The 26,089-nt window shown below is 35.8% G+C and overlaps 1 protein-coding gene across 1 annotated transcript in view; it reads left to right on the top strand.

Annotated features, from left to right (window-relative positions):
- Positions 1-5,483: 5,483 nt before the first annotated feature.
- USPL1 (ubiquitin specific peptidase like 1) overlaps positions 5,484-26,089 on the top strand; it is a gene marked incomplete at both ends in the record, with an annotated part of 29,511 nt that continues 8,905 nt past the window's right edge. Inside the window, 6 exons of the mRNA XM_084235803.1 lie at positions 5,484-5,582; positions 6,132-6,260; positions 10,269-10,905; positions 14,740-14,853; positions 18,861-18,990; positions 24,785-24,910. Of these exons, the coding sequence (XP_084091929.1) occupies positions 5,484-5,582; positions 6,132-6,260; positions 10,269-10,905; positions 14,740-14,853; positions 18,861-18,990; positions 24,785-24,910 (1,235 nt within the window). The remainder of the gene's footprint in view (positions 5,583-6,131; positions 6,261-10,268; positions 10,906-14,739; positions 14,854-18,860; positions 18,991-24,784; positions 24,911-26,089) is intronic.

The following is a 26,089-nucleotide window of genomic DNA, read 5'->3' as shown; positions in this document are numbered from 1 at the left end:
GAAGGGGAACGCTATTGCGGCGGACCCAAGCCGGAAGTTACTCTCCCCGCGGAGACACTGGTGGGGGAGGAGCAGCCTAAGGGGAACGTGGGTTGAACGTTGCATTCGGTGGTGTGGACCTCAGGCTGGAACAGGAGTTCGGGTCGACCCAGTGCAAGGAAGGGGAGTTCACGCAGCAGGTAAGAGGAGGGAAGTTTTTTTTTTTCCAGTTCACGAAGTAGAGAAATGGGGGAGAGCTAGGTGACCTATGGGGTAGTCTACGCACTTGAAAGGACGGGCTAGACTGGGAGAGGGAAGGGGTCAGACAGAATTAGGTTGGGTGGGAAGGGTTGGTGTGTAATAGATGAAGTTGCAGATCCGTTTGGACCCAGAGGTAAACGCTGAAGAGAAACCAAAGTTTCCCTCTTCCTACCCTCCTTCCAACTAGTGGGGAGATGAGGAGGATTAACGGGAACCTTGCGCCTCCTTGAGTTTCCAAGGGTGGGTTTTGAAACTGACCTCTGATTCAGGACGACTGGGTTTGATACTAGACAGGACTAGGCATCAAAAGCCATTAAAGGCTTCAAGTCTGTCGTGGACTCACTTTTGACAGTCACGTGCTGAAGGCAAGTGGTCTCGGAGGGCAAGTTCCAAAGGGGGTAAAGCCTCCTCTTTGAGCAGCTGTTGCTTTTGTTTTCCCCCGTTTACGCACGGGATTGTGAACTAATCTTAATTGCTTACTTTTAATTGCTGTTGCCAAGACTAACTTTACACATTAATTGCGCGCTGTTACTGGGTTCATGCTGAACTAGTAATTCACATTCTGACTTTTGGATGGTATCAGTGGCTCACTGAGATGTGAAAAAGGGAACAATTGAAGAAAGATGCCGGGGCTGAAAAGGGTAAAAACTGCAAAGTCAGCTTGATCTCATAGTGCGATCAATCAATAAGCTTTAGGTCGTAGAACTACCTTTAGGTCACCCTGAGCTGTTTGGACTTTACTATTACCAGGGTGGAATAAATAGATGATTGTAAGCTGAGTAGTGACAGACCCAGACTTGTTTTATAGAAGCATCACTTTGGCAATGATATTGGAGTAGGGATGCTATAGAAAGGGTGGGAATTTGAGAGCCTTGCACAAAACTGTCCACAAAAATTGCTAACTTTTACCGAGTAAAGAAGAGGAAAATGAAAGAATAGAGAACTATTCAAATTTTCTAGCACAGTATGTGTTTTTGGAGATTGGAGATACCGAAAGATCTAGATGACATACAAGGAGGTGCGGTTATGTTTGCAGGGAGAACAATTAAAGCAGTCATTTAGGGACAGATTGAGTTTAAGAATCATTCCAGAGGGTTGTATGTAAGACAGAGTAAATTGAATTTGGAAGACTGGAAAAGCTCACCTTTGTTACTCTTTTTTTTTTTTTTTTTCCCCTTGGTAAGAGAAAAAGTCATAGGGGAGTTGTAATAATAACATTTGCATCCTGTATACAAGAGAGAGATCCAGCATGACTGGGTAACACCCATGGGACTTTAGATGCCACCTTAAATAGTTTAACTAGGATTAGGAAGGTTAGGGAAGAAAAGTGAAATCATTTTGGGCACTTACTGGAAAAAGCAAAGGTACTTCTCTTCTCCATGGAGAGGAGATAAGGGGATTAGAAGTTCCCGGAAAAGACCCTTATAGGGAGAAGGTCAGAAATAAACATTAAAAGTAACTTCCACTCAGCCTTTGGAGTCGCTTCCATGAAATAAACCCCTTGCCAAAGGCATGCTTTGGGGTGGCAGATTTTGTTCTCCTATAGTCCCACCTTTGGAACTTCTCAAGAAATTCCTCAGTTCAGAAGTTTTGTTGTGCAGTTATTTCATAGAAACAGTTCTGAGAATAGATCAGTCCAATTAAGTAATTGTGTCCAATTTGTAAAGATTATCTTGTAGGTGAGTCCAAGTTAAACCTATACTGTGTAAGCACTTTCTATGGCATCAAAGGAGAAAGATTAAAGATTGTGGCAAACCACAAGTCCAGTTGGGAGTCTTGATGGAAGCTTTGAAAGGATTTCTAAATGTTGGGGTTTGAAGCATCTTCAGATGGGGTGAGGGCAGGTAATGATTTCCTTTCATGCAGTTTGATGTCATCAGTTTGTCAGGTACTCATGAACTAGTAACAGACATTTAAGCACTTCTATCTTGATGATGTCTTTCAAGTTGACAAAGTTGTCCATCGATGGTTTCACTTATAGCAGGAATATGGGGCAACCAAATAAGACATCAGTGTAAAAAAATAATAACAGTACAAAACACAACAAAGCAAAAACAAATAATTATTAAATCAGAGACATCCTGCAGGGGAGGAGGAGAGAGAAGGATCAGAGGGAGGGAGGGAGGAGCACAAGGGACTGAGGTGACAGTGCACGGGTGCATTGGTAAAGGAAATTATGGGGAGGGGACTATACCTGGGGGGTGGGGGGAAGCAAGTATTGTTTAAAAATGAACACTAATGTAAAAAATAAAAAAATTAATAAAAAATAAATAAAATTAGTGTGATCAAAAAGAAAAAAACCCACAAAAACCAAAGTTCTCCATTTTCAAAAGGACAGTTTTAGTTTTCTGTCAATCCGAGCCAGAAAGATTGGGGAGAAAATGAAATGTTAGTTTGAAAAATAATAGCCAATTACTACAAAACTTCAGGACCCAGTCCATTTTATAGATTTAAAAAAATATATCTTAACAGTGATTAAAAAGATGAGAAAAGATGTTACTGAAACATTTCTTCACCTTTGCTCCAATCTTACCAAATAATTACTATAAAACTTGTTTGTAAATTATGTCTAGTATCAATAAACTTGGCCAATTTTTTTGCATAAGCACAAAGAAAAAAAATCTACTTTTAAAATTTTGCTGGAACGCTTAATAAAGGCTCTTATATTGAAGTCTAAATAGCCTCTCAGTAAGCAGGACCATGCCAGTGTCACCATCTGACTTTGCCTCCAAATCTTTGGGTAAGTTCCTTTCCTCAGGGGTCCCAAAATGGGTTCACAGGTCTGTCAAGGGGTAACCTTCCCTACCCTTTTCCTGATAGACCTGGAATCCTGAAAGCAAGACAGGCTGTCTTTTCTTCTGGAGTTCTGAAGTGATTCTAGATTTCTGAAAGATGTCTGAAATACGACATTTCAGTCAAAACTTTTGTATACAGTAGTCTGTAGAAAAGAGTCTTATTGGATATATGTAAATAAACACATTGTCATGAGAAATAAGGATACTAAACTAAACATTCACATTTGAAGGGTTGTCAGGGAGCAAGAGAAAGCTAATGTTTTAGTTCTTCTCAAGAAAGAAGTAATTTACCATTGCTGCAGGTCATAAAACCAAAACATATAATGGTATGTCCCAAAAAATCATCAAAAATTATATTAGCTTTCAATAGTTCATTCAGTCCTATGTTGAAAATATTGATGTCAACATTTTTTAAATTAAGTTTTTCTCCATAAACACTGCAATTTTTTAATTCTCAGTTTCATGACAAATCAGTAAAGCTAAAGATACTTGTCATAGATTTTTTCTTGTGAATTTTTCCGAATACAAAGAAGACTAAATAACTTCCATCAATGGTCAGAAAACCTTTAAAATCACCCTAATTAATATGCAGTTATAATACAGGATATTTGCTCAGTTTTGTCACATATATTTTAATAACCAGGGTTTACCAGAACACATTAGACTTTAAGAAGTTTCACATATTTTAGAATACAGTTTACATACATGCTGAAAAAGGTTTAACATTTTGCTAATGACAATGCTTCCCATGAAGTTTCACTATACCCATATTGGCCCAATTTGTTTTATTATCCTTTTCCACAAGGACAACAGTTTAATGGGGTATCTTAGGAGCCCTTACAAAATCTCCCAGTTTATCTAAAATTGCCTGAAATAATCTTGTTTTAAAAATTTACCCTGTTTAACTTAACCCCTTCTAAAGTGTTAAGTTACCAAAAAATCTGAGAGGTTTAATATTTGCTAGGTTTTCCTATCTCATTTATTTAAACTTTTACTGCAAACAAGGCATTTTTTTTAAACATTAGTCATAGAACCTAATGAGACCAGATCAGTTACTTTTTCTTGTTGAAGATAAGATCATGTGCTAATTCTGATTAGTAAACACATTAAAATATAGAATAAAGAGTATTAATACCCAACAGTACAATTTTAAAGGTATGTATGTTTTAAATTAAATCATTAAATTGTCTTAGATCCTGACATCTTGGAAAACATTTTGGGCTAGTTTCTATTATATTCCTGAGCTTAGAATTTATGTAGCTGCCATCTATAATTTATTTATATTATGAATTCTAACATTAAAATTTGGAGGGGAAAAAAAACAAAAAAAGGAAGACATAAGCAAAGATCTCCTAGTTTTCAAAAGCTTTCCATGTGTTAAATGTAAAACAATTGGAAAAAACATCAGTTTATCTCCTCACATGTCTAATATTTGAGGAGCGATATTCCCGTTCCTTAGTAAATCATGGCCACGGAATCTGCTTAGGTTTACAAGTTTCTTTTTATCCCTTTTTTCTTTCTTAACTAGTTAGATTCTGGAAAGGCTGCTCCCTCACCTCCTTCCCATCACCGTCCATAATTTCTGAGGTTTCAAGTTACCTATGGTCAACTTCCATATGAAATTACTACATACGATAGGTGTTTTGAGAAAGAAACATCACATTTATATAAGTTATCACAGCATATTGTTATAGTTGTTCTATTTTATTTTCATTATTACTAATCTCTTAGTGCCTAATTTATAAACTAGCATTTGGTATACTTTATGATACATATATCTATGATAGTTTGTAAATTAAGCATTAAGAGATTATATCCTCAGTTTCAGGCATTCCTTGGGGTCTTGGATCTTATCTTCTTTAGAAATATAAAATAATATTTTGTTGGCAATTTTTAAAAAGTAACATTCTCATTTGGTGACATACTATGGGTGATTGAAAACAATGGGAATTTGTGGAGTTCTTTTGCCCTTGTCAAATAATAGTCAAAAATCTCAATGGACTTGGGGTTTTTAAAGTAATTTTCTTAGTATGATGCTGGCATACTTGTTTCAAATTGTGCATAGACTCACTTAGGTATTCAAATTCTGGTCAATGTAGTTTGCTTCAAATAATCACCTGTATTATGAAATTTGATAAATTTGCTTACATTTGAGTCTTTATGAAAACTGGTCACGTTACCAGTTTCTGCTTTCTCCCTACAGTTGCTAGAGTTATAAATAAATGTAGGTAATTTGTTTTCACTTCAAGATTACAATTTCAGAAAGTTTATTTAAGGATCTATAGTTCTCAAAATATTTAATATATATATACATCTTATAAAGTAGTATAGCTCTTTTAATAGGATTTTTATTTATTGTCTATTGACCTTTTTTTTTTCAGGGTTCATTGAAAAATCCTTAGTGATATTGACATGTTTCAAGTGACATAAATTAGCCAATGACTCGGAATGATGGATTCCCCGAAGATTGGAAATGGTTTGCCAGTGATTGGACCAGGGACTGATATAGGGGTATCTTCACTCCACATGGTGGGGTATTTGGGAAAAGTTAGTGAACTTATTTTTTGCCTCAGTGCAAAGTTGGGGGTTTTTTCCTCCTATTTTGAGACTTGAATTTGATTTTAATTTTACCAACTAACTTCTAAAAAAGTGTATCTTCCACGGAAATCTTATAGTAATGGCGAAAGATTGTTTTAATGTGTTTACCTCTGTTTAATTGATATGTGAATGTAGAAATAAAACATGAACCTTATAATTTACTATTCTTTGAAAATTTGGAGCGTACTTTTCCCCTGGCTGTTGACATTCCTTTTTCCTTTGCAAATAAAACTGATGCTATTCTTAACAGTTAAAATTTTAAGTTTTAAACTTTATATTATTTTTGGAATAAGAACTATATTTAAAACATATGCATTTCTTTATTTGCCATGTTTAAACTATATTTAAAACATATGCATTTCTTTTATTTGCCATATCTTGCCAGGACACTCCTAGATGAAAATTGTAATTTTTATCTGGTTGCTTTCCACTTAACTTTTTGTAATTTGATACAACCTAGTAATGTCTGTATTTTAATTTGCTTTCTTTCTCTTTTAGAATTCTGATTCAGCTAAAGTTCCATCAGATGGGTATTGCCCTGCTTGTAGAGAGAAGGGAAAGTTAAAAGCCTTAAAGACTTATCGAATTAGTTTTCAAGAATCCATCTTTTTGTGTGAGGATTTGCAGGTAAATAATTTTTCTTAATAGTGTCAAGGTTTTAGTTTTCTTTTTTTCACTGTTTAAATATGCACTCATTTTGTACTTTTTAGGCTGTGCATTTTTAGTATGTAATCAGAGTTTCTAGGCCTATCTGGTATACAATTTAAAATATTTTGTTATTTTTCTACCTGGTCTCCTGAGTTAGTGCATGGTGATGTTTATTTTTATTAGCATTATACTTATGAGAGGAGAAAATGCATTTCAAGATTTTTTTTTTAACCCCTTGGAGGTCCTTGTTGCCTGTTGGTATATAGTAGGTATTCAGATCTCTTTGGTTTATTAACTTTGAGACTTACTAGATAAGTTATTTTCTAAATATTGCATGCTTAAGGTTCTAAATATCTTTTAGAATTAATTAGTATTTGTTCCCACTGGTACAACTTTTATATGGGAGCTCATTAAACCACATAATCTAGATTTTTATTTTACTTGACAATTAATGAGACTATCTCATATATATATATATATGTATATATGCAAGATAGGCCTTCCCATTTTACAAATAAGAAAACAGATGTAGAGGTGTTAGGAATATAAGATCTTTGTAAAGTGGCAGATCTGTAATTAGAATATCGTCTTCTGGGCCTCCCCTGGTGGCACAGTGGTTGAGCGCTGGGCTGTGATGGCGCGACAGACCTCTCCTGCTGTGCCTGCTGCTTCCCTCAGCAGTGTACTTCAGTCCTTCTACGTGTTCTGCACCCCGCTCTGGCTCTGGTGAATTCTCTCACCCTCCCACGCTTCTGACTATACCCAGTGCTTGTGTAAATAAATAAATAAATCTTTAGAAGATAGTCTTCTAACTTCAGTCACATTTTGTTTTAGGTAAACTGGCAGAATCACTAAGAATGCTTTATAAAAATGTGTGGGCATCACCCCCAGATTTTGATTCAGTGGAGTTGACCTAGCAATCTATAGTTTTATGACTTTTGAGTCACAAATTTGGAAAACATTAGACCAAACCACACTGTTGGTGAGAAATACTTAATGCTGGCCATAACCTGAAGGAAATCTGAGACATTCTTACAAATAGAAATAAATTTCTTTTTGTATGTATTCTATAAATTTTCTTTGAATGTCACTTGTTAGAACTTCAGGTGCTGGGATACCATGAATAAAACAATTTTTCCCTTCAAGAAGGTTATGTTGGAATAGGAAAGAAAACAGTATATTTTCTTTTTTTTTTTTTCTTTAATTCACTATAATTTCTTTTATTTTCTTTTTTCTTTTTTTTTTAATATTAAATTTTATTTTTATATTCCCCCATACAATTGCAAACGCCCCATTCTGACCCCAATCCTTCCCCTTCCGCCCCCCACCCCCCAAAAAGTGTCTCTGGTTCATAGTTTTTTGTTGATTTTGATTTTCACTTTGTTATATTCATTTTCCTGGTCCCTTATTTAAGTTTTCTAGATTCCTGCTATGAGTGAGACCATCCGGTATTTTTCTTTTTCTTTTTGGCTTATTTCGCTGAGCATGATCCCTTCCAAGGCCATCCATGTTGCTGCAAATTGCATGTGTTTATCTTTTTTGAATGCTGAGTAATATTCCATGGTATATATGTACCACATCTTCTTGATCCAGTCATCTATTTTTGGGCATTTGGGCTGTTTCCAAAGCTTAGCTATTGTAAACAGTGCTGCTATAAACATAGGGGTGCAGGTGCTCTTTGGAATTGATGAAAACAGTATATTTTCTTGTGTGTGAGGTGATAAAGAATGCTATGGAGAAAAATAATACCACAGGTACTAAAGTGTCAGGGAATGGGAAGTTCACAGTTTTAATTAGAATGCTGAAGGAAATCTTTGTTGAGAAGGTGACATTTGAGCAAAGATTTGAAAGGGATGAAGAAAAAGAAGCCATGAGGACATTTGAGGATCGAATAGCCTAGTCAGGGAGAATAGCAGGTACAAGACCCTGGAGTCCGGCCAGACCCTGGAGTCTGGCTATTAATTTTGTTGCTACTGCAAGGAAGCCAGCAGAAATGGGTCTGAATAAGCGAGGTAGCATGATATGATGGGTCAGAAAATAATGGGGAGAGGGATGTACCAAATAGCGTCTTATAGGCTATTTTAAGATCTCCTGGCTTTTTCTCTGACTAAAATGAGGAACAGTAGTAGGGGCATCTAGTTGAAAAGCTGTTGAAATATTCCAGGGAAGCAAGCAAGCAAGTAGGGACTGAGGTGATGAGGCATTGTGTGTGTCTTAACAAATTTTTTAAATTTTAAAAATTTAGTGCCTCTGTCCATTCACAAACATTTGGATTGCTGCTGCTTCTTCGCTAATGTGAATCATGCTGCAGTGAACATGGGTCCAGCTTTAAAAAATTTTTGGATATGTGCCTTTCAGTCACTAAATACATAATTACTGCTGTTGATTTTAAAGTGTTCTTGGTTTTCTGACATGGTAGGATTTGGGAAATAATCTCAAGGTGTACAAAGCTGAGAAGCAAGTTGTTAATTGATGACTGCACAACTAGTTGGTAACAGAATTTCTTAAGTGCAGAATATAGTATTCATTTGTAAAGAAGAAACTATTTTAAATGTGTTTCATTTATTACTGTGAAACAAATTACCTTAAGACTTTGTGACTTAAAATACTTCATGGCTTATTACTCTGTGGATTGACCAGGGCAATTCTTATACTTCACATGCTGTTGGCTGAGACAACTGAAATGTCTGCATGCCTGGCAGTTGGTACTCACTGAGAGCTCAGCTTGGGTATTCATCCAGGATCTCAGCTCTTTTCCATGAGTGTCTCTCGATAAGGCTAACTGGACTGTATGATGGCTGGGACTAAGGAGAGTTCTAGAGGACTCCATTAGGACAAGTCCAGGAATTACAGACTTCCACATGCTTCGAGCTTGCTGATATCCTATAAGAGCCATTTACATGGCCACGCCCAGACTTGTGATGGTGGGGAAAGCTGACCATTGCAACACATGGATACCAAGTGTAATTCTTTGGTTCACTGGAGGCCACATACAGCAGTCTATTATACTTGTGTAGAGAAGGCATATTTTAAATGAGGGTACATAGTATATAAATCCCTTATAAAATATTTTGCTAGTTTTCAGACTTAAGAAAAATTCACTGATTATTTTAGTGATTTGTTTACACTTTTGATGTTTGGCTGAAATTGTATTAATGCACAGAGAGATTTGATGAAGTCTTTAAAATTCAATCAATCTGGGCCTCCCCTGGTGGCGCAGCGGTTGAGCCCTGGGCTTCTAAGCTGCCCGCAGCCTCTGCAGCGCCTGTTCGATCCCCGGCCGCTGGGCGAGGGTCCCACATGGCATGCAGACCTCTCCTGCTGTGCCCGCTGCTCCCCTCAGCAGTGTATTTCGTCAGCCTGCCTGTTCTGTTCCCCGCTCTGGCTCTGGTGAATCCTCTCACCCTACTGCGCTTCTCTCTTAAAAAAAAATTAAAATTCAACCGATCTGACTCTTAGACCTCGTTAGGATTTAAAGTTGATATGCTGATAAGCTCTCAGGTAAATATTCAGTTTCAAGATTAGAAACACAGAAATTGCAACTTTTTAGATTTGGAAATGCTGTTCTAATTTTTTATGTTATAGAGTGTATAAGTCCCCAAAAGACTAACAGATTCGTCATAGAATGTTTTTTAAATTGTTGAAATTCTTAAATTCATTTTATTAAAACAAAAATAGGTAATTTTTCCTTCTTAGCTTACTCCAGGTAGTGAAGATTAAGTCCTTGATTATTCATATTTACTAGGGAAAACTTTTCTTTTGGGGATCAAATTTTTTTAAATAGTTATCCCTAAGTTCCTTCAGATTTAAATTGATGGTAATTAATGTTAGATTGATATAAAATTAATGTTAAAATGTTATACCCTTTCATGTCAAATTAATGCTAAAATTTTATGTGTGTTTTTCATGACATAGAAGTAAACTTTGAGCTTATTTGAATTTTTGTGGATTGTTTTCTTTTTTAATCATTTTGTTTTTTCTTTCTAGTGCATCTATCCTTTGTGTTCTAAGTCTCTTAATTTAATTTCTCCTGATTTGGAAGATTGTCACATTCCAAATAAACCTCAAAAAAGAAAGCTCTTGGAAACCAACTATAAAGATTCACCTCTTTTGGCAAATTCCAAAAAGACTAAAAATCATACTGATAGTGATGGTGAGCAAGTCTTGAATAGCAAACAATATGAAGAAGTATATGATAATACCTCATCATATTTACCTGACTTACTACACAGTGATCAGCAGAAATCTATTGGGACAGCTGATTTCATGGGACAGAATGAGACTTTGGAAGATGATACTCTTGACACAGCTGCTGAAGAAACCCCTACTATGGTTAATGTCTCTAGAACTGGAGGGACTTCGCCTCAAAATGAGGGATGCATGTCTGAACGAGAAATGCCACAGGAAAGCACATCATCTTGCCAGACTTTATATCCCCAATGGAAAAATGCTTATGCTCTCTGTTGGTTAGACTGTATCTTGTCCGTATTGGTGCACTTAGAAGGATTAAAAAGCACTGTGACTGATCTGTGTACTGAAGAGGAGTCTGTGTTCTGGCAGTTATTTACAAAGTATAATGAAGCCAATAAACTTCTGCACACTAATCATTTGGATGGAAGTAAAGGTTGGTAAAATTTTATTTCTTTTTATATTTTAAAGGAGAATAATGTTGAATTTTGTCTCCCAGCATGAAAAAGATGTCATCAGTAGCTTTTGTTTTATGTAGAAACCTGGCAGCAATGACCACAGGGATATTGTCACGACTCCTGAGGTAACACCACTTGTATTAACATGACTGAACAAAGGCAATCTTTAAAAAACCCAGAGCAAAGAATACAGATGCTGTTGGCAGCCATTGGTGGTCATCATGGTGTCCATCAAAGTAAAATTTTAAGTTTTAAATTATTGTAAAGCAGAATAAAGAAGTAAATACAATTTTACCATAATCCTACACTCCCCCTCAAAAATATTTCTTTTCACAATGAAGAGTATATTTTTTGTTTTATTTTCTATAAAATAGGATACCCCTGGGCCCACTTCCAACCCAGGAAAAATTAAAATATTCTCTACTTTTATTTCTGTGTTTCTCCCCATCCCATCTTCCACCTTCCTGCAAAAGCAGTCTTTATCCTGAAATGTTTTACCATTCATTCTTACCTATATATCCCTAATTTAGTTTGTTTTGAAGTTGTTAAGGAAATTGTACAGAATGTCTTCTGGGTCCTTTATTTTTTTTTTCATAAAGATTTATCTGGGAAACTCCTTAACTCCTTGTATTTGTGATTTTTTGATTTTCATTGCTAAATATTTCCATTTTGTAAATACTCGTATTCATTCACCTGTCTTTTTTTTTTTTTTTTGCATTATACTGCTGTTATGACTGTTCTTAGTCAGATTTCCTGGATTTAAGAGTTTCCCTAGAATGTGCCACAGGAATAGGATTGCCAAATCTGTGCTCAGATTCACAAGATAATGGCAAATTGTTTTCCAGAGTGGTCATACTAGTCAATAGTCCCAAACAATGTATGACAGATCTTCCTGATCCATATATTCTCCCTTCAGTATTTTCACTGTTGGAGATTTTTGCTATTGAAATGATGTAAAATGATTGGTCATGATTAGGTTTCCCAGATTAAGAACTTTTCATGTGTAGATTAACCACATGTTCCCTCCTCTGTGAAGTTCTTGTGTGGTATCCCTATTTATTCTGTTGATTATCATTTTCTTAATTTGTATGAGTTTTTTTGTCTTCATTGCTACTTTTACATCATATGTGTGTGGCTAAGTCTCCCAATTTGTATCTTATGTTTTTATCTTTTAAACATAACTTTTGATGTATACAAATTACCCTTTTTGTAGCTGGTGATTTGGTGGCTGTTAACAGAAATCTTTTCTTTCCCCAAGATCAGAAACTTATTTGCTGCTATTGTCACTGAAGAGTTAGCAAGGTTTGCTTTTGGCATCTAAATTCTTAATTCAGCTGGAGTTAATTTTATATGTATGGTGTGAGATAAGGATGCATTTTTTCCACCCTTTGCATGACCGCTTTTTCTAGCTCCTTTTTTTTTTTCTTAGTTGATCTGCCATCCCACCTTTTTCATACAATATTCTGTATGTGTGTGCAATTCTTCACATTTGCTCTCATGGTTGCTTTATTTATCCCTGCATCAGTACCACACTATTTTAATCATCAGAGCTTTTAGGGTCTTACTACTGGGTGGTATAAGAATTCTTACTTTATTCAATTTGAGTGTGGTCATGTTATTCTCCATGTGAGGACCATTTTTCTATTTCTGTATCAGTACCACAAAATTTTAATTAATAGGGCTTCTTAGGTCTTGCTGTTTCTTACAAAACAAAATCCTTTCCTTATATTAACATGATTTTGATTGTGCTACCTTTTACATATATTCTGTATGCTTTTTCCCCCATTGTTGAGTGTTTAGGCTGCTTGCCATTTTTTGCTATTATGAAAAGACAAACACCATGACAGAATAGCCATATATATTTTGAATCCACTGCTGATGATAACCTAGAGGGAACAGCTTTCTTGAAAGTTGGTACAAACATATAATTCCATTTTTTTTTGTAGAAGAAAGTATTCCAGAGCATTCTTAATTTTACACGTGTAAACATGTAAAAGTTATGGTTTTATTAGATATTTTGCTTCTGTTTAATTTTTTTTTTTGAGATTTGAATTTTTAAAAAATTGAATTACAAATTTTTTATTTTATTTTTTTTTAAGATTTATTTATTTATTTATACAAGCACTGGGTACAGCCAGAAGTGTGGGAGGGTGAGAGAATCCACCAGAGCCAGAGGGGTACAGAATAGGCAGACTGATGAAATACACTGCTGAGGAGAGCAGTGGGTGCAGCAGAAGAGGTCTGCGCACCATGTAGGACCCTCACCCAGGGTCGGGGATCGAACCTGTGCTGCAGAGGCTGCAGGCAGCTTCGCAGCCCAGCGCTCAACTGCTGCACCACAGGGAAGGCCCCAAATTACAAATTTTTTAAATTCAGCTTCTTACCAGCATTTTTGTGTACGTCACAGTTGTACAATTGATTATTGCAGAACATACCTCTCATTCAAATTTTGACTTGAATAGTGGACTTAGTTTTGATTTTTTATTTTTTCTTATTTATTTATAGAATAATTGTGGTTTTTGAGTCTTACAATTGCTGCATTACTTTGAAGTTTCAGTTTTGTCTCTTTTTGGCCTGGTTAAATAGAAATTCTGGTTGGTGCTTACTTCATATTTTAGGAAAATTCAAATTTTTCATAGTGAAACATATAATAAACTGAGTGTGATCAGGCTGTATTAATGGTTTATTTGTAAAAGAATTGAGCGTAAGAATAACTAGAGTAATATGCATCTGGAAGTTTCTATGCAAAATATTTCTTGTAGTAACTGTGGATAGTTTTTTGGCACTGTAATTCCACCTTGAGGACTTACAATTAAAAGAAATGATCAGAAACATAGATATGGACCCTAAGATGTTTCTAATAATATTTATAGTCTTGAAATATTCTGAAATATGCTGAAATATTCAGTAAGAGGGGGTAGTAGGTAGGTAGAACTATGATTCATTTGCAAGGTGATTGCTAACGGAGTCATGCAGATTTGTTTTTATGAAACAAATTTTAGTGAAACAAAGCAGAATATGGATTTGTGTTAGTTCATGATGTTATTGAAGACCCTTCCTCATCTCTCTAAAGATATGGAGGAAAACATACTGAGAGTTTGGGAAATAACCGTGAAGTTTAAGACTTCTTATAAATTTATTTCTTCCTGTGATCTAGTTCCTGTGGTCTATATAGCTATGTTCAATAAAAGTTATACAAAGAAGTGGGCCTCCCCGGTGGCACAGCAGTTGAGCGCTGGGTTGCGAAGCTGCCCGCAGCTTCTGTAGCGCCGGTTCGATCCCTGGCCACCAGGTGAGGGTCCCACATGGTGCGCAGACCTCTCCTGCCGCCCACTGCTCCCCTCAGCGGTGTACTTCATCAGTCTGCCTGTTCTGCTCCCTGCTCTGTCTCTGGTGAATTCTCTCACCCTCCCGTGCTTCTGACTGTACCCAGTGCTTATATAAATAATAAATAAATCTTAAAAAAAAAAGTTACACAAAGAGGAATAAATGGTTAGATGGTTGTCTCAGGCATAATCTTGAGCATAGATGTTCAAAGAGCTTCAGCTGTTTCAGCAATAGGCAAAATATTTGTAAGTTTAGCTCTTTTACTAGGCCTATGGTTGTTTGAATGAGAAAGGTTCTCAATGAGATTTTGCCAGGCAGTAAGCAATATTGTGCTTTTAGCCAGCATTTAGGGGAATATATGGTATACTGCAGAGAAGAGAAAGAATTAAGGAAATTTTGTGTTCTCCATTTTGACTCTGCACAGTTTATTGGCTCAGATAACTCATTTTGGTGATGACTGATAATTTTCTGTATTTTATTTTTAGATGGAGATTGTAAAAATCTTACTAAAGATTTAATTGCAAAGATAGAGACCTCTCTGAATGAAGTAAGAAGTGAAGTTTTTATTAGGCTTCAGCCTCATCTTCGATGCACATTAGGTAAGTAATTTGTGTAATTTATTACTCATCTAAATAAATACTTACATTATAGGGAATTACAATATTGTTTTATCACTTCAGATGATCAGATTTTAGGGGAGACAATCTGAGTGGTTTCGTTTAGGAACTTAATAGTGGTTAAATGACTGGTGGACAGAGCTTTTCCATATAAATAATGTGGGCCTGTGCTTCACCCCTTGAGAGGGAATACAGTCTTAGAATGAGGTGACTATCTAAGGGGTATATCACTGGCTGCTTTTCTCATATTTTTCCCAGTAGACTTAATTATCCCGAATTTTCATCCTTGGTTGTGTATTCAAAAGCCCCTGTGAAATTTAAAAGTAAGGGGACCCATTAAATAGTAATAATCTCAAAGATAGAGCTCAGGTATCAGTAATTTTCAGAAACCCCATGTGATTCTTATGTATGTACAAAATCTCTGGTCTAAAACAACCTTGGTAATTCTGCTTCTGCCACTGATGGGTTTACGTATGGAATAGTTTTCGCCAGTGGCATTGGAGGAGAAATATAGTGAAGCTCTTTGGGGAAAGCTCTCATCATTAAAAGTGACCCAGGAATGAGATTTCCTTTGCCTTCTGCGTTGGCTTTTGGACTCTGGAAGAAGAGTGGAGCAACAGGGGTGCTAGAGTCACCCAGTCTTTCTAAATTTTGCTAGTACTCTAAAAAGGGGACAGTAGTTATTTTTTTTTTTTTCTCTCAAGGGCTATGTTTTTGTCTATTTTCCTTTATCCTTATATTAACTTTCTATATAATAATACCGTTATTATATAGTGGGGCTCTCACATTGCATTTCACAGTTATCATTTCCCTTCTCAAGTGATCTGAGATATTTTTTTCAGGGTCCCTATTTTAGTTCCTAGTGAATTAAAGAGTGGTTTCTTCTGCAGTCTGAACCACCACCTATCTTATCCCTGATAATTATATTTGGAACAAGATTGTACCTTTTCTGTGTAACAGGAAGAGATTTTTAAAAATTATTTTGGGTAAGCACAAAGCTTTTCTAATACAATAAAATCCCTTTTGCTTGTGTTGATACTACTCAGCAGTGATAGGTGCTGTTTTAGAGCTTAAGAACTTACTAGTGAAATCTTACCTATGCTTCAGAGAACGCTTTAAAATCTTGTAATATATGTGTCATCATTCTGAAAATTAACATGTATTTTAAAGTACTAAGGAAAGAGAAGTAGAATCTGTACTGACCCTGAATATTGGTTAAATTTTTAACATTAACTTCTTCATCATTTTGATTATTGTTATTTAAAAGCACATTTAAACTATCCATTATTCACCCCCTCCCAGGCAGTTTCAGATATATAACATTACAAATACAACTGAAATCCCCATTTATACTCATTCCCAAATTCTTCCTTACCTCACCAGAAAGGTAACTACTGATGTCAATTTGGTGTTTTATTTCTCTTCTTTGTCTTTTTTTTTTTTAAAGGGGAAGAAAAACTAATATTCTTACGATTTCTACTTATTTAAACATGCAAGTTAGAGAGTAATTTAGTCTTTGAGTGTGGTGTACCAAGGTAAAGATAGATAGACATAGTAGAACAAAATAGAATCTAGATCAGAACCCTCCACCTTAGGTTACTCCACACCATGACCGAGGTGGTAGGTGATGCAGATAAGTGGTGAAAGAGAAGGCTGTTCAGTGAAGGGTGCAAGGATAGTTGGCTTCTGATATGGGGGGGAAATTAGATCCCTGTCTAACACCATAATTAGAAGCTTCAGTATACTCTTAGATTTAAATATGAAGAGCAAAATTCTAAGACTTTGGAAGAAAATATAGGTGAATATATTAGTCAGCGTGGGGAGGAATTTTTTAAATAAGATAGGGAAAAGAAAGATTGTTTGATGTGACTACATTAAAGCTTAAAATCTCTAGGCAAAGATAGAAGAATTAATTCCAGGATATCTTATAAAGAACTGATGTACATCATTTAAAAGACAAAACCAAAACAAGCAAACAAAAAAAACCCAGCTCATGCAAAAAAAAAAAAAAAAAAAAGTTCAGAGTGCATTAATGAGCAATTAACAGAAGAGAAAAATCAAACCACTAGATAAAAAGTGTCACTGAAAGGTTTGCATCTTCACAAAGTAGGGCCTCCCCTGTGGCGCAGCGGTTGAGCGCTGGGTTGCAATGCTGCCCATAGCCTCTGCGGCGCCGGTTCCATCCCCGGCTGCTTCCCGGCCACCGGGGGAGGGTCCCACATGGCGCGCAGACCTCTCCTGCCACCCGCTGCTCCCCTCAGCAGTGTACTTCAGTCCTTCTGCCTGCTCTGCTCCCCGCTCTGGCTCTGGTGAATTCTCTCACCCTCCTGTGCTTCTGACTGTACCCAGTGCATGTATAAACAAAACAAACAAACAAATAAATAAATAAATAAAACATGCCTCTATTAAAAAAAAATAATAAAAAAAAAAAGAAAGGTTTGCATCTTCACAAAGTGAAGGTGTTTTAGGGGGAAATACGCAAAGTAGGTGTCTGTGTAAGGAGTTGGGGTGGGAAGTTGTGATGAAGACACTAGTGGTAAAGAAACCACTTTTAAGCAGGAAGTTATAAAAATTGAAATTGGGCATTGGTATTGCATGCTCTCTATTAGGGTGCTTAGTACTTCATACCCATAAAATCTATAATCAAAGGGAAAATAAGATCAATTTAGGAGCTACATGTATTAGCTCAAAATGATTTGTAATCCTGTAAACAGTGTGTTTTGAGCTCTTTCATGATATTTTGATTCATTGAAAACTTTATTTTTAGAACTGAAGTTTCTATGTTGTCATAAAATGCAAATTACTTACTTTTTAAACTAATATCTTGTTATAATAGAGCAAGCATTTAAAGGCTGATAACTAATTACAAATTTGTGTTTTATTAAGGATCATTTACGCGTATGGTGTTGCGTATGCTCATTTTTAGGAGATTGATTTGTGTTTTATTTATAAAATGTTTTGAATTTATATTTTTGTATAAAAATGGCAGTGGGACTGTATTGCAAAGGTGACTATTAACATAACCTTTTTAACTACTGATATTTATAGAATATGCTTAGGCAGTAATACCAAATGTTCTGCCTTTTGGTCCTGCCAAGGTGACTCCTCCTGGCAGTGTTCCAGGCACTCTGGGTCCAGGCCAGGCACTGGACCATGGAAATGAGTGTCTCAGAGAAGGGGGGGCTAAAAGAGCTCAGACTCTCCTCAGGCAACATCTAAGCTCCTCTGAGGATGGGAAGGAAAGAAACCAGTGGGAAAATAAATGAAAGAAGGAGGAGAATGTAAATCTTCCTCTTTAACTTCCTTGCTAATCTGAAAATTGGAAACCTGCATTCATGGTTCACTTTTTGTTTTAATGACACCAAACAGAACAACCTTCTCTAAATTGAAGCTGAAGTTTGTTAAAATATTGAGTAGACTAGTAAATGAAGAATTGGGAGATTTGAGGCTGTTCTGTTTGTGTCTTGCTCTCTCCACATGTAGGACAAGAGTCAGAATATAAATGACATTTTAAGGGCTTTTTCCAACTCTGAAATTACTCGACAGTTCTTTGCCAGTTGTATTATTTTTAGTATCTATAGCAAACCATTTACATATTTTTCTTTACTTTTTATAATAATATAGATCTATTATAGTCCTAAGGAAACTTTTTTTTCTGAGAAAAGCTAAAGTCTGAAAAGTATGGGCCTTTTGTATTGTTTGTGTTAAGAAGTTTTCATAAATGTTGCCCAAGAAAAGTGATGAGATTGAAATGATAATTAAATCTTTATCATGGACATTTTTAGAAAAATGCTTTAAAAACTTTTCATTCAACTATGATTGGCTTACTCTGTCATATATATGTGTGTATACACACACACACACACAAATTCACATATATTCATATTATGAATTTTTATTATTTTTATTATGACAACAATTTATAATTTGTGTTAGTTAACTTTCTTCGGTTAATTCTGAACAGTAATTTCCTTTTTGTTTTTTTGAAGGTGATATGGAAAGCCCTGTGTTTGCATTTCCCCTGCTCTTAAAAATAGAACCCCATATAGAAAAGCTCTTCATGTATTCTTTTTCTTGGAACTTTGAATGTTCTCAGTGCGGACACAAGTATCAAAACAGGTCAGTTTTTCTATTTTAAAAATAGATTCATTCTATTGAAAGTGATTTTGAAAAATAAAATTTGAATGAAACTTGACTCCATTTGTAGCAATGCTCTGTCCCTGGCTCCTTCTACTCTTTTTTTTTTTTTTTAAAGATTTATTTTATTTATATATACAACAACTGGAATATAGACCAGAGGTGTGAGGGGTGAGAGGATTCACCAGAGACAGAGTAGGGAGCAGAACAGGCAGATTGACTGAAATACACCTGCTGAGGGGAGCAGCTGGTGAGACAGGAAAGGTCTGCTGTACCATGTGGGTCAGCTCCCTGGCTGGGGATAGAACTGTGCTGCAGTGACTGCTGATAGCTTCAAAGTGCTGAGACTTAACCCCTTGTGCCACCAGGGAGACCCTGGTTCCTTCTACTCTTGATAAACTTCCCTACCATGTCTTATAGTCTCTCTGCCATTAAGGTTTAGAGGAAAAATTTGAGTGTCAGAAAATGCAATTTGCTTGCGATCTTAAACTGCAAGTCAAAAACCCATAGTCGATTAGATGACTAGTGGAGGTTCTTAAGAAATTCTCTCATGGGAAGTGGGGACAACTGTGAAAAGTAGCAATTTTCCTCCTCTCTCCCCTCTGGGTTTCCTGCCAAGTAAGAATACCTCTCAGAATTTCTTGAAACTCTGTTTTCTTCTTTCTCTATTAGAGACTGGAATTTTTGTGCATGTTTTTAATATCATGAAAGCTGGTTTTAGGCTTCTGGAGTCAGACAGGGGTAATTTATACTTCCCTATTCCTTCCCTTAGTCCCATGAAAAATCAGCCACCACCAGAATCCTCCTACATGTGAACTGTCTCAGTCTTGCTTTCAACTTCTCTGTTGCCTCTAGGTGAGGGTCAGAGGGGTCATGTGGGGCCATGTTGTACACAAGCCTTGAGATTGGTTTTTGGGAGGGAAGCTTGGAGGAGAAAGAAGTTGCAGGTTTCTTTAGTTGCCACATAGTGAGAGAAATTAGGTTTTAAAAGAGGAGTCAAGGACAGAAAGTTTTCATCAAATGTGATATCCTTACTTTGTCCATATCTCAAAAAATTGTTGAATGGCAGTTAAAAAGATTACTGCAGTGCTTCTGTTGGTTATTTATTCAAGTTACTGTAATAGAAATAAATCCTTTCCTCTGTCTTAAAACTCACCAGGTAGTAAATTAAAATATGTCATTTTTTCAAATCTATTAAATAAAAATAAGGGAAAAATGTTACTTTGATATTCATTGTCTTAAACATGAGATTATTTTTTTTTTTTTTTAGAGTTCCAGATGAGAGTGGTATCTGATTTTATTTTTTTTATTATTATTTTTTTTTTATAAATTTTATTGTTATATTCCCCATACAATTGCAGCCCCCCATTCTGACCCCAATCCCTCCCCTCCCGCCCCCGCCCCCCTAAAAGTGTCTCTGGTTCATAGTTTTTTGTTGATTTTGATTTTCACTTTCTTATAGTTATTCATTTTCCTGGTCCCTTATTTAAGTTTTCTAGATTCCTGCTATGAGTGAGACCATCCGGTATTTTTCTTTTTCTTTTTGGCTTATTTCGCTGAGCATGATCCCTTCCAGCGCCATCCATGTTGCAGCAAATTGCATGTGTTTATCTTTTTTGAATGCTGAGTAATATTCCATGGTATATATGTACCAAATCTTCTTGATCCAGTCATCTATTTTTGGGCATTTGGGTTGTTTCCAAAGCTTAGCTATTGTAAACAGTGCTGCTATAAACATAGGGGTGCAGGTGTTCTTTGGAATTGATGTTTCTGTGTCCTTTGGGTAAATACCTAGGAGTGGAATTGCTGGGTCATATGGAAGCTCTATGTTTAGTAGGTCCAGAAATCTCCACACAGCTTTCCACAGTGGTTGGACCAGTTTGCACTCCCACCAACAGTGCAGAAGAGTTCCTTTTTCTCCACACCCTCGCCAACATTTGTTGTTGCTAGTTTTTTTAATATGTGCCATTCTCACTGGTGTAAGATGGTATCTCATGGTAGTTTTGATTTGCATTTCCCTGATGACAAGTGATGTTGAACATTTTTTCATATGCCTGTTGGCCATTTGCATTTCCTCTTCAGAGAAGTTTCTTTTTAGCTCTTCTGCCCATTTTTTGACTGGATTATTTTCTTTGTTGTTGTTGAGTCTCATCAGCTCTTTGCAGATTTTTGTGATCAGTCCTTTATCATTAGTGTTGGGTGCAAAAATGTTCTCCCAGTTGGTGGGGTTTCTCTTTGTTTTTGTTATTGTCTCTTTTGCTGTGCAAAAGCTCTTTAATTTGATATAGTCCCAGCTGTTTATCTTTGCCTTCACTATCACTGCTTTGGGTGATGTGTCTGTAAAGATGTCTTTGATGTGCAAATCACGTAGTGTTTCGCCTATATTTCCTTCTATATATTTTATGGTTTCAGGTCTTATGTCTAGTTCTTTAATCCATTTTGAGTTGATTTTTGTGTATGGTGTGAGGTGGTGGTCAAGCTTCATTCTTTTGCATGTAGCGACCCAGTTTTCCCAGCACCATTTATTGAACAAACTTTCTTTGCTCCAATGCATATTCTTTGCTCCTTTGTCAAAGATTAGTTGACCATAAATCTGTGGGTTTATTTCTGGATTTTCTATTCGATTCCATTGGTCTGTATGTCTGTTCTTGTTCCAATACCATGCAGTTTTGATGATTATGGCTTTGTAGTATAGTTTGAAGTCTGGGAGTGTGATGCCTCCATTCCCTTCTTTTTTTTTCAGGAGAGCTTTGGCTATTCGGGGTTTTTTGTGATTCCATATGAATTTCATCAATAATTGTTCTATTTCTTTGAAGAATGACATTGAAATTTTGATTGGAATAGCATTGAATCTGTATATTGCTTTTGGAAGGATGGCCATTTTAATAATGTTTATTCTTCCAATCCATGAGCAGGGGATGTCTCTCCATTTCTTTGTATCTTCTTCTATTTCTTTTAACAGTGTTTTATAGTTTTCTTTGTATAGGTCCTTTACCTCTTTTGTTAGATTTATTCCCAAATATTTGATTTTTTTTGTTTCAATAACAAAAGGGATGGTCTTTTTGATTTCTTCTTCTTCAGATTTATTGTTTGTGTATAGGAAGGCTACTGACTTTTGCGTGTTGATTTTGTATCCTGCCACTTTACTGAACTGATTGATGAGTTGAATTAGCTTTTCTGTGGAGTTTTTGGGGTTCTCTATGTATAATATCATATCGTCTGCAAATAGTGATAGTTTGACTTCTTCTTTTCCTATTTGGATTCCTTGGATGTCTTTCTCTTGTCTTATTGCCCTGGCTAGGACTTCCAGTATTATATTGAAAAGCAATGGTGAGAGTGGACATCCTTGTCTTGTTCCAGATCTTAATGGAATTGCTTTCAGCTTTTCACCATTGAGAATGATACTGGCTGTTGGCTTGTCATAGATGGCCTTTATGATGTTGAGGTATGTTCCTTGTATCCCAAGAACTTCAAGGGCTTTTATCATGAATGGGTGTTGCACTTTGTCGAAAGCTTTCTCAGCATCTATTGATATTATCATATGGTTTTTATATTTCTTTTTGTTGATGTGTTGGATAACGTTGATTGATTTTCGGATGTTAAACCATCCTTGTGCCCCTGGAATGAATCCAACTTGGTCGTGGTGAATTATCTTATGGATACATTGTTGGATTCTGATAGCTAAAATTTTATTGAGGATTTTTGCATCAGTGTTCATTAGGGAGATTGGCCTGTAGTTTTCCTTTTTTGTGTTGTCCTTGTTCGGTTTTGGTATTAGTGTAATGTTGGCTTCATAGAACGTGTTTGGTATTGTCCCTTCCTTCAACATGAGATTATTTTAAGTATTTATGGACCAAATAGATTCAAGTCTGAGAAGAAAGCTCTAGGGAATGCAGGCAACAGATCCAGAAACCTTTTTTTTTTTTTTACCAGTTAGTTCAAAAGTATTAGAACAGAGTAAGTGTTTCACTCATACCTAAAACTTAAGCAGTTTTACTTAAGGTGAATATGAAAACACCTGTTTTCTAGTCTTCTGTTGATTTATGTAAATTATCTATTCATTTGACAAATCTGGAATCAAGTTTGAAAGGGGTTAAATAGATTCCCCAGGGTGACTCAACTAGTAAGTGACAGAGTCAAGATTCAGACTTAGGTTTTTGGCCTCTAAGACTCTTGCTTACTATGGTATATTCCCTAATCACCTCCTGGATTTTAAATAATATAAATAAGCTTGATTAAAATGAGCTTAATTATAACTTAGCTAAAAATCCATGTCTCAGTTTGTTTGACAGCTTTTCATTGACTATATTCTGTGTGACAGCAGCTCTTGGAAATAATCTTTATTCTGGCCACAGTCGGACTATTTAATAAGGAAGTTAACATATATAACACATAATACAGAGCCAGTGACTTCGTAATGAATTTGATCTGTTGGCTATTTTAAGTTACTTTGAATATAGGGTGATAAATGTAGTTTGGAGGCATCTAGAAAAAAGCTCTCCAATGCTTGAAGGAAAGCTTTTTTAAAATTCTTTTTTCTAAAATTAAAAGTAGTAAGAGAAAAAGATAAAATGAATTGGCATTTCACTGACTGCATCTTAATATAGTTTAAAACTTCTACTTAACCTGACAGAATATGCAGCAAATTTGTTGTTTTAGTGCTTGTTGATTTTAGTGCCATTTTAAGAGCTTTTACTTGGTTTAGAAGGTATAGCTAGAGGCAGTTAAAAACAAGGTGTTTGGAGTGAGGCTTCCTGGATTCAGATCATTTAAGTCTCTCATTTATCATCTGATAAGCACTCTGTTTTACTTTCCTCATCTGTACAGTGGGGATTAGAACAGTTGCTGCCACTTAGGAGTGTTTGAAAGTGTTTAGCACAGCACCGTGCTCTGCACAGAGTAAATGGTCAAAAATGTTTGAGGTCATATGGAGCATTAACACTTACTTTCTGAGACAAATTCCTTTTTATAAATTAAAATTAAGTGTCCTTAACAATTATCTTTGAGAACCAAGAATTTAGCAGAAATACAGTCAAGAATGCATTTGTTGATACCTTTATGCTGCTTTGCTTTTGATGTTAACTTAGCTGAGAACTGGTCTTTTTTTAACAGTCACTTCTTTTCTTGTGGTTTATCTGTATTTTTTATTGTTTGGAATAGAAGCTAGTGTGTTTAGGTAATTAAAGTGAATACAGTTGACTACTATTGTACATTTTTAAAGATCATCTTTTTAGATGCCTATTGCTATCAAGTATTTAGACTAAAGTGCAAATATACAAATGCCCCTTTTTATTTTTGTCTGTCAATAATAGATAGACAGAAGTGAATTATTTGAGTAAGGGGTAAATGCTTAATAAATTGAAAATCCTGAGAGCAGGTTCCTCGACTGGGGTCTCTTTTGTTCCCTTTGGGACATTTGGCAATATCCGGAGGTACTGGTGGCTGCAGCTGGAAACCCGAGTTGATGCTCAACGTCTTACGATGCCCAAGACAGTGCCCCATAACCAAGAACTACCCAGCACACAATGTCATTATTATTTCTCTTGGGAATCCCAAGAGAACATTTCCTCATCTCAGAGCTGAAAAGTTATAGGTAGTTAATGTAGGGAATAATCAGAGATTTATCATGATTAGGGAGGAATATTGGCAAATTACTATATGATTTGGGGAAATGGGAAAGTATGAATAAACAAATGAAAAATTGCTTTTAATTTTAGACATTGATTTAAGTTAATACAGATGAATTTTACTTAAGTGAAATTGTCTTTTTTTATAGGTGTATGAAGAGCCTGGTCACCTTTACAAATGTCATCTCCGAGTGGCACCCTCTTAATGCTGCCCACTTTGGGCCATGTAATAAGTGCAACAATAAGTCACAAATAAGAAAAATGGAATTGGAAAAGTGAGTTAAAATTGCCTTACTGTTTTTAGAGCAAAATGAAAGTAGATTTACCTTTATTTTAAATATGTATAGAATGGGAAGTGACAATTACAACCTCCTTTTTGGAAGTTTGAATTAATATGTGTCTGTGAATGGTGAAAATGCCTCTTTTTATTAGGAACTCTGGCCAGTAAGCAAGCTGTACCAGGCAAAATCCCAAATGAAAAAAATGAAGAGCTGACTCAGGGTGATTGCCTTTAGGGATATTAAACTTTAATTTTCCTCCTCTCTCAAGTGCCTAGGGTCACTAGAATTCTGGGATTTCCTTAATCTAATTTTAAGAAGTAAAATGATTCAAAGGTGAGCCACAGGCTTATCTGTCTGAATTTCTATCATCTCTTACACATTGGCTTGCTAATTTTCATCTTCTTGTTAGCTTTCTGCTGCCCTTGAACAGATGTGTTTTTATTGTTGTTTTTACCAGCTTTTCTATTTGTTCTCAATGGGAGGGCTGGTTAGAATTACCTTTCCTGGTATTAGCAGCCCCTTATCTTTTAACTCACAGGTCATTTCTGCTTTAGACAGTTTGTCTCTCTTTTGTTAATATACTCACATACATACATCCTTTTTAACATTCATTTTCAGTCCCTCTTATTTCTATATTTAGGAAATATTTTGATTTATAATTTGATATACTAGAGAAGCAGTGACATTAACCTTTATGTTGCCTTTGGCTATACCAAGAGACCCCTCAGAATCTTTTCTAAAGGTTTTCATCCAAGGAATAAGTTCTTATTTTGGTAGTCTTCCTTTATCTCAGGTTTTTCTTTCTTAGTTTCAGTTGCCCTAAGTCAACCACTGTTAGGAAATATTACTATGTACAATGAGTTTTTGAGAGAAAGACTATTTTCATATAACTTTCATTACAGAACAGTGTTGTAATTTTGTTAGTTGTTACTGTTAGTCTTTTAGTGTGTCTGTAAATTATACTTTATCATAGGTACATATGTGTTAGGAAAACAGAGTATCTAGAGTTTGGTACTATGCATGGTTTCAGACATCCACTGGGGGTCTTGGAATGTATCTTCTGTGGATAAGCAGGAACTACTATAACCTAATAATGCCAAAGGATTTAAAAGTAAAGAACAGTCAGTGCCCTGACTACCCGACCTTCAGACAATTGCTTTAAACCTTTACAGT

The sequence above is a fragment of the Talpa europaea genome (assembly GCF_964194135.1).
Source record: "Talpa europaea genome assembly, chromosome: 6".
Taxonomy (NCBI): domain Eukaryota; kingdom Metazoa; phylum Chordata; class Mammalia; order Eulipotyphla; family Talpidae; genus Talpa; species Talpa europaea.
The sequence above is the reverse complement of the archived record's forward strand: the minus strand, read 5'-3'. Positions and strand labels throughout refer to the sequence as shown.